Raw genomic sequence first — 9,946 nt, forward strand, 5'->3', positions numbered from 1 at the left:
GAAATAAAGTGTGAGAAAATCTAACCAGTTTTCAATTGGTGAACTTTTTAACTATACCCTGAAATTGTCTTCAACTACTGAACTGACCTTGTAGGTTGGTGTTTGAACATGTAACTAATTTGTAGCTTAACACACTCAGCTGCTAACCAAAAAGGTATGCAGAAGTACTACAGAAGAGGGGCCTGGAAATAAACTTCTGAAAAGTCAACCATTAAAAACCTTACAGAGTACAGTTTTATTCTGACACCCTTTGGATTGCCATGAGTCATAATGCGAGCAATTAGTAGTGGTGGCAGTTTAGAGAACTTATCTTTAGAGAACTCTCAAGATGTCTTTAAGCTTTGGATATCTGGACTGCCTCAAGTTTGCTGCCATGTTGCGCCTGTGCTATTTATTTTTCAATTTACATGACAACTGCTACTTTTGTAGTATATTTATCTGTTACTTTCCAAAGCACTTACCACTTAATTTGGGGGCGTGGGAGCTATTGGTACTTGTGCTATTTATTTAGTACTCTCATAGATAACTTGACCACATTTCTTACATACTTGTTTAATTTCCAAGGAATAAAATTGATTAGTGCTACAAAAAGATACATCATTTACTCAAAAGGGTCTTATGAGAAAAATTATGTTCAGATATAAAATAACATTACGTGGTCATCAGATATCTTTATGGTCTTAAAAAGAATAAGTTAGATTTTTAATAAAATATTTTATTAATATCTTTGTTGTAATCACTCATTTTTGATAAATTAACTAACTAGTTATGTTTTTTGAAAGAAAAAGTGAGAAAAGGAGGGCGAAGACTTTACTATAACTTAAAATGGCAGAATGAGGCGAGTAGAGTTTTAATTTGGGGTTTGAAATGTGTCATTAAAATTCGTTTTCCTTTTCATTGTTAAATCTGATAGCCCATATTTGAAAGCAAGACAAAAATGTACCCGATTTCTAGCAGCTTACCTATTTTTTTATTTGCATATCTTGCCAAATTCTTTAAATCTTATCTACAACCATTCTTTTTGTTTCCTCTATATGTTTACATTTTTTAAAAGCAGTACTTAAGTTTCATATAAAAACATTTATTTTTCAAAAGCAAAATAGTATACAGTGAAGTTGCCTTTCTACCCCTTCCCCATATGTTCTCTTCTTAGTACATGCCACCATGAACACAAATATGTAGCTTTTATTTTAAGCTAACTTTTTAATGTCTTAACATTTGGGGGTTGGTATTTTTTTTCCCCCGGATTTCCTTATTTTATACATGTACAGCAAATACACATAAAAAAAATCTCTTAGGACACAGAGAGCCTCTTCATTCTTTATGGAGGCTTTACCAGGTGTTAGTCTTTTTCTGTAGCTTTATCAATCTGAGGTGTACTGTCTCTTTTGAGTGACTGACACTATTCTCAGGCCTTACCAGATCTTGCACTTCTGTGCACATGTGCTTATGTACACATCTGAATAAAATGTAGAAAGAGGAGCTGGGATTATCGAGAACCAATAAAGACCCCTTTCAAATACATGAGACAAGAATAAACCAAATTTCTGCGTTGTCCCCTTAACTATGTCTAGGGTGTCAACCTTCTACCTGAAAAAATTCAAATGTGTGTACTATCTATACCTTCTCAAAATGAAAATGGCAAAATGTGAACTTATTGTGGTCATGTAGTCTTAATCATCCTGGTCTACACCACACCCACTGCCCATCAAGTTGATTCTGACTATGACCCTGCAGGACAGAGTAAAACTGCTCCTTTGGGTTTCCAAGAGTAAATTTTGGGTGGTAGATCGGCTTGTCTTTCTCCATTTGAACTGCGGTTGATCAGCAGCCAATACGTAAACTGCTGTGCAACCAGGATGTTTTGGTCTGCATGATGACTGGCAAATGTTGTTATATGAATGTGCCACTCTTTCTGGCTGGCTCTTTATTTTGCTGTTTTCCTTTCCTTCTTCCAAAGCCTAGCTCTGTATTCTTGAAAGTTCCCTTACTGGCTCTTGATTATTTTCATGGCTCACAGAGAACTTGGCTGCTCAGAAATTTTCAGCTGTTAACATTCATATGGATAATTACACTCCCAGGTTGTTGTTTTTTTTATTTGCTATATGAGGGAGTACCCAAAAAAACCCTTCTCACCTTTAAAGTACTCTCCATTACACTTAGTACATTTGTCAAATCGGCTATTCCATTCTTGGATATATTTTTCAAACTCATCTGTTTGGGTTGCTGAAAGCACCTCCCTCCTTTTTTTCTTCATTTCTTCTATGTATTCAAATCGCTGTCATTTCATGTTCCTTTTCATTCAAAGAAACAGAAAGAAGGCACACGGAGTGAGGTCAGGTGTGTAAGGTGTATGGGGCAAGAGAGGCATGCTATTATTTTCCAAGAACTGGCTCACTGGGATGGCTGCATGAGCAGGTGCATGGCCGTAGTGGCAAAACCAGCCCCCCTTCTGCCACCAGTCAGGCCTTTTTTGTTGCACACTGTTCAATCCTTTTAGAACCTTTAAATACAAAGCTTGATTAACAGTCTAGCCTGGTGGAACAAACTCCAAATGTACTACAAGTTGACATTTTCATCCATTCAAGAAGTTGACCCGTCTAGAACAAGATTTGTCTTCAATCGACATTTCACCTTTTTTTTAATGAGAAAACCACTCATGCATTTGGGCTTTTCACATAGCACTGTCTTTGTAAGCTGTGTTCAACATCACACCCGTTTCTGTGGCATTTTTTCCAAGCAGGAAACAAAATTTCACAGCCCCACACTGTTCTCTTAAATTAGCCATTACAAAAAAAAAAAACAAGATTTGACTGAAACTGCTTTTATGAAAAAAATTCACTATGACCCTGAGACCCTTCCCAGGCAACACCACTAGTTGCACCAAGTCAGAGCAAGTTGCTGGATGCTGGCCTAGTGGGAAAAATACGTACTATGAAAACTACACTCTGCCCAGCACAATTCCAGTACTCTTGGGGTACCCCCTCATATGGGCTAGGTATGCTTATATTTTTATTTTAATCTTCATTATAAGATCATGTGAAACCCATTTTAAACATGAAGAAACTTGGGTACAGAGTGATCACACAATTAGAGACAATTAACTAGTAACAACAACTGTAGTTAGTAGAAGCATAACATGAAGTCACGGTGTTCAAAATGAAGAAGGAATTTATTAGGAAGCGTGAATTCTAACCTGGGTTTTGCCATGGGTCACTCTGATATTATGCTGTTTACCGTGCTTACATTTCTTCATCTGGAAAATAAGGAAATTGAACTAGATAGTCACAGGCCTTCTCCCTAGTCAGTTCAGGCTTAGGATATATATCCAGAGTATTGCTTATAATGTAGGATTGGTCATCCAGTTTCTTCTTTACTTCTAAGAGCCAGGCCTGTGTCTTTTCCATTGAGAGAAATTAATGATCCTGCTCTTTGCAGCTTCTAATTTGTTGGATTTGGGTACCAAATCAGGAGCCCGGGTGGTATAGTTGGCTACACGTTGGGCTGCTAACTAACCTAAAAGTCACCAGTTTAGAACCATCAGCTTCTCTATGACGTTTTCTACGCCCATGAAGATTTGCAACCTCAAGGACCTACAGGGGCGGTTTTATTATGTCCTTGAGGGTCCTCGCTATGAGTCAGAAATTTCTTGATGGCAGTGAGTTTGGTTTTGGATAGCAAAATTAGTGCATTTATTTAGGAGGTAGATATTTTTTAATCCCTCACATTATTTAATGTACTTTTTGTTTTAGTAAATAGATTTGCATCTTTTAAGGATAATTACTGCCCATTGATTTTTAAATGACTACAGCTGATTTTTTTTTTAATGTATTTCTTCTTTGAACTGTTAGGTATGACGCAGGAAGACATGGATTGGTTCATTTTATTAATTTTTTCCCGAAGTCTATAGCCCTTGAGTCATTATGTGCAATAACTTTATAGTACTAATTGGTTTTTATTCATAGCTAGATAACTATTTAAGGAGCGGAGCCCTGGTGGCATGAGGGGGTTACATATTGGTTTGCTAGCTACAAGGTCAGCACTTCATTCAACACCACCACTGGGTTCACTGGCGAAAAAGACGAGGCTTTCCGCTTCTATATAAAGATTTACAGCCTCAGAAACCCACTTCTATGAAGATTTACAGCCTGTTTTACTCTGTCCTGTAGGGTGGATATGAGTGGAACCAACCCAGTGGCGGTGGATATGACGATTTTATTGTTAGAAAACTAGTTGGATATTGTTACATTACATTGTGATATAATGCATTCATTGCATGTGATGAAGCAAAGAGGGTCTGAGTTCTTGTTTCTTTGCATCTTGAATGTGACGAAGACTTGGAATAGTCTATTTTATCTCAGTATGTTTAATGTTATTTTTATATATAAACTATTTAGTAGTTTAAACACACTCTAAGTGGGGTCTGGTTTTTACCTTGGATATGCTCTGTATAAAGGTGACTTTTATAGTCTGTGTATAAAATAGTGTTTCTTTTGGTTTTAATAGAAAGGACTAATTATTGGATAATTACAAATGAACAAAAAGTATAATTTTGGCTGTGGATTAAGGGTAATTTATTAACAGAGAGTATAAACATTGAAGTCCTAGTTTTTTTCATTGTTATTCAATTTGGACTATAAATGATCATTATTTTGGGAGATTTATTAAAAACTTTATGTAAACTATTTCAATTTACTTTTTTTCTTCTTGTTGCAGGAGCTAGAGTTAATGCCAAAGACAGCAAATGGTTGACACCTTTACACAGAGCAGTTGCATCTTGTAGTGAGGTATGGATTTTTTTAGTCAATATATTATCTTTTTAAACATCAAGTAAATAGGTCTGGTTATGAGCCCACATTAAAAATGTGTGTTTTCCAAAGAAGAAAAAAATGATTGAAAGACTGCTTATTTTACTTTAGAATTTGTATAAGTCAAGTTCTTTGTCCCATCTCATCTTTTTTAACTACCAAGTAAGGCCTCTTGGAGAGTTGGAAGTGAGAGTAGAAAAACCTTGTAGCTCTGCTACAAGAGAGAAATTATTTTTCTAGCTTAGAAAATCCTCCTCAAAGCATTTTCCTACTGGTTCATAATAGCCTAATAGGCATGTTCCAAAGGTTTGGCTGGTAGTTATCAAGAAATCTCAGCAGTCCATACTGATTCATTGAAATATTAATAATTAGTTAAACATTGAAAATTATTTTTAAGACATTACTTGATTGCAAATATAAGCAGTTTTGAGTATATAACCGTAAATAGCATGTTAGATATCACATGAGGACAAACATTTGAAGCTCTATATATTGTTTGCTGTTAGAATTAGAGCAATATTGTGAGATATTCAAGATATCTCACATTTTTTGAGAATTTTAGTTATTTGCTATTTCTAGATTTTCATATCTTTTAGTCCTCAGGGCAGTGGGCGAGAGTCCTCATGGCTTCTATGTAAGATAGGTATTATTTATTATGTAGATGAGAAGACAGTGTAGTTAAATTATTTCTCCAGAATTCTCTCAGCTATTGAGTGGTAGAGATAGGACAAGAACTCAGACCCTCTTTTTACCCTGACCACCCTCTATTGCCATTCTATACTGTGTTGAATTCTTTCCTAAAAGTGCATTGTGCCCAAAACACGCCTTTTATTTATAATAGTTAGTGTTTGTTGAAAAAAGTTTAAGCACCTTAAAATATAATGTGTTATGTGAAGGAATGTAGTGTTTCTTTAGTTATTCAAATTTGAGAGATAGAAAAGTTCTGGGGAAGGAGAGGGACTCTAACCTCAGGAAATTCTCCCCACCCCAAGAGAACTAGAGGAGCCTTCCTCCTCTTTATTCTCCAGTATAATTTATGAATTATTTCTTAAACCTAGACCAAGAAGTGAGTGGAGAGAAGTAGGATGAAAAAGTAACTGAGAAGGATTGCAACTCCTGCAGGACAATGTAACAAGAATCAATCTGTTGACTGTAGCCTCCTAGTGGGGAAAAGGATTGGTAGAATAGGGGGAACACTAAACACACGTCTTAACTGGATTCTGAGTCTGTAAGGCCCCAGGCACTGTCTGCTTTCTTCTCCATGCTTTGCTGTAGCACCTGTATCTTCAGGGATCACTTCATGGGAGTCACACATTTAGCAGAGCCATGTCATAAGAACTCATTCTTAAATTACGGCTATGATTAAGAACAAGTTCAGAATCCATTCGTACCGTATATCTATGGTTTATTTTTTGAAACATCAGTATTGTTTTGTTGAAGAACATTATAAATTATCCCCATGAAGCATATGGTAGTTCTGTTGATATTAATTTAGCTGATGGTACAGAATTTAAAACATTTTCAAGAAAAAATGTGTTAAAAGACTTTTTTAGAACAAAATGCAAAGGGGCAAATTTTTCAAAAATGTTTATTCATAAAGGTAGAATTGGACTAACCAGGTCATAAACAGACAAAGAAAGTATGAAAATTGCACATAAATAGTAGTCTTGAATTTCCATTTATTGGGCATCTTCACGGCATGAATTTTGAACTGAAGTCCAATGACTTCCTCATCCATAGCCTTGGCTTAGTAGTCATCTGTTTCTCACACTAAGACATATCAGCCTTAAGCCCATGGTAATATTTCAGTTCCTTTTTATCTGCTGACAGTGTTTTTAAGGTAAAGTCCAGTTCACTTATTGGGAATTCCAAATCAGTTCCTTCTGATGTGGCCTATGAAGGATTTTATGTACCTTGAAAAGATAGTCTAAAGTCTTGGTTGTCAATAACACATAGGTTGGGTCACCAAGGGTTGAATACGATCTAGGTCTTAAGTGCCCAATTAGGCAAATGATATCAAGCTTACTCTCCCACTGGTGATCTATATACTTAATATGTTGAGTGTTTTTCCCAGTAACAGGCTTCCCACTGATCAACTCAGGCACCTTCTCAAAGACAGACATGCCTACTCCCCTCTACCTCTTGACTTGGGTTTTCCAGTAAGGTTCATTAATTGCTTTTGTAGAAGTGTCCATTGATTTAGGGGACTATAGAATGTTATATAGCAGGAACTGGTTGGTCTTTTCCTTCTCCTTGCATCCTGGCGGCTTGACTCAATAGAGATGAAAACCTCCTGTGTCAAAGTAGGGTTTTTTAAATGTACAAATAAAGGAGGAGTGCTATATGGTTTCTGAACACCAGGCAGGCACGCTATCTTGTTGCCTGAGAAACTGGACTAGAAGATTAGACAAGCCTACCTTTTTCTTGGTGTTTATTTTTATATTAGAGATCACTGAATTTTACGTCATTCTTTGTGTTCTGGCATGTGTTATTTCAGAATAATTATACATAATAAATAATGGGCCCAGAGTCTAAAACTGATCTGTCTTGATTCTAAAATTAGTTTGCTTTCCTTAAGTGCCATAATTTCTACCCTATCAGTAAACTAGATTGTTCTTGCTTTGTGGTGGTGCAAAAGAAAGAAAGATTTGTGTTTTCCTGTTCTTTCTTGATGGTCTGATTTTGTACTGCAAATTCCAAGCTACCAATGAAGAAGAAAAGGTGATGTCTGTTAAGCTGTGTTTGTCCAATTTATCTGATTATAAATTTAAATTTTTTAGAGAAATTCACTAACATGGCTACTAAAGTTTCTCACTATAGTCGTCAATTTTAGCACCTCCAACCAAGTCAAACTATAGTGCAAAGGATCCTGATAGTGTTTCTAACCATGTTTTCCTATGAGTACATATACCCTAAGGATATACTCTGTATTATCCTCTAATTAGCATACAGATTTCCATAACACTAGAAATCCCTTTGTATCCCCACTTACCTCTCTATCTGCAGAACACCCTGTGTTCTGATTTATCTCAACGAAGAGTACTTGGTCCTTTTCTAGGACTTTATAAAAATCATAGTGCATGTTCTCTTTTCGTGGCTTGACTTAATTTGTCTAACATTAACATTTTTGAGGTTCGTGCTTGTTTTGTCCATCCATGGTTCATTCCATATTTTCAGTAGTATTCAACTGTGTCATTTTACCACAGTTTTCTTCTTTTTTATCCTATCGATAGACATTTGTATTTTGGCTCTTATGAGCAAAGATGATATGAACATTCTTGGTTGGTTTTGTTTGACTCTTTTGTTCTTGGGTAAATAAGGAACCCTGGTAGGACAAGAATTATAGCACTGACCTGCCAACCAAGAGGTCAGCAGTTTGAACCCATCATCTACTCCACAAGATAAAAATGTGGCATCTTCTTCCATAAAATTTAGACCTTAGGGAGTGCTGTGGGACTGTTCTACTCCGTCCTATAGGATTGAACTGAGTCATAATCTTTTAGAGGACAGTGGGTTGGGTTTGAGTTTAGGTACATCATTGGAATAAAATTAATTGTGAGTTCATAGAGTAGGCTACCATATAGCTTTCATTAAGCAATCTAACCTTGCTAACAGGTTGGTAAAAACACTGTTATACACTTACACAGTTTCCATATTTCAAATAGTTTACAAGTTTTTTTACTTCAAAGACTTGAAAAGTTGTGGGTAAATCACTAATAATAGTAGTTGCTTAGTCCCTCTGTATACTCTTCATATTTATGGTCACTTACATTTTATAGTATTTTTCATGTATATTCGTTTATTCTGACTTATACAAGCAGCCTTGCGAAATTGGTGTGGTTTTTGTGCTCTTTTTGGTTAAGAAAAAGAAAAGCCAATTTTATAATTGAATAGTTTACCTTGTAAACCAAGAACCCGGAATCTGTGGTTCTATTCTGGTTCTTTGTGTTTGTGTTCATTCATATGCCAAGGATAGGATTACTGGTTTAAGGAGAAATTTTTTGTTTAGTTCTGATTTGATTGCTAAATGCTGATGGCAGACTGAATTCTTTAGCATGCTGACGCGAGTCAAATTTATATTTGTGTTGTGGAATTTTCTGTGTGCTTTTGGGAGAAAACATCCTTTTGGAATAATTGCTTAAATTGCTTTAGTACTTACTTTTTTGTTAGCTAGTAAAACAAAAAAATCGTAGTTTGCCTAGTCTAATGAACTAGACCCTAGTGATTTCTGAATTAATTGTAAAATTAAATGTATGTTATTTATTTAGAAAAAATAAATATTTTTTAGGAATATTTGTTAGTATTGTTCATTTTGATAAGGGTTGTTATACTTTATTATAATAGAGAATTGGAAAAGGGAATGTTCTATTATGCATCTCAAATAATTGAACATTACACTTAGGTAAATGCAATGTTATCTTTGGCATTTTGTACTTTTTTACACCTAGTTCTACCAGTACTTTTATTTCCTCAGGAAAATGTTCGTGTGTGTGTGTGTGTGTGTGTGTGTGTGTGTGTGTGTGTGTGTGTGTAAAATTTCTAAAACTATTGTGTGTTTTTATAACCAATACCTTCATATGTTTTCAGGAAGCAGTTCAGGTACTTTTGAAGCATTCTGCAGATGTTAATGCTCGAGACAAGAACTGGCAGACCCCTTTACACATAGCTGCTGCTAATAAAGCTGTAAAGTGTGCTGAAGCTTTGGTACCTCTTTTGAGTAATGTAAACGTATCTGATCGGGCAGGGAGAACTGCACTACATCATGCAGCTTTCAGCGGACATGGTGAGGTAGGTGGTATTCAATTGAAAGTGATTCTCTCTCCATGTCTCCCTCCTTCCTTCCAGTTATTAATGAACTTGCCTTTTTAAAGCATTCCTTAGTCCATGGTTAAAGCAAACAAAAAACCTTTTTCTCACTTTGCCTTTTCTTGAGCAAACTTCCAGATTGATCATGACAATTCAGAATATAACCTATTAAGTTTATAAATTTTTTAGCAGATGCTTTCCCCACACTTGGATTTCATAGTCTAACTGGGGAGATAAAGTGTAACATTCATGAGAAGTATGTTCTGTCGTGATGAGGGGAACCAAATCCGATTGCACTTCCAGAAAGATGGTATTAAAAGAAGCTAAAGTTT

General features: G+C 35.7%; 1 protein-coding gene across 1 annotated transcript in view; it reads left to right on the forward strand.

The window, feature by feature from the left end:
* The window catches only part of ANKRD28 (ankyrin repeat domain 28), a 121,081-nt gene that overhangs the window by 49,752 nt on the left and 61,383 nt on the right, over positions 1-9,946 (forward strand). Inside the window, exons 4-5 of the mRNA XM_004704188.2 lie at positions 4,717-4,787; positions 9,396-9,596. Coding sequence (XP_004704245.1) covers positions 4,717-4,787; positions 9,396-9,596 — 272 coding nt within the window. The remainder of the gene's footprint in view (positions 1-4,716; positions 4,788-9,395; positions 9,597-9,946) is intronic.

This window comes from Echinops telfairi, unplaced genomic scaffold (genome assembly GCF_000313985.2).
Source record: "Echinops telfairi isolate 266 unplaced genomic scaffold, ASM31398v2 ScPeMD7_7420;HRSCAF=8458, whole genome shotgun sequence".
Lineage (NCBI taxonomy): Eukaryota > Metazoa > Chordata > Mammalia > Afrosoricida > Tenrecidae > Echinops > Echinops telfairi.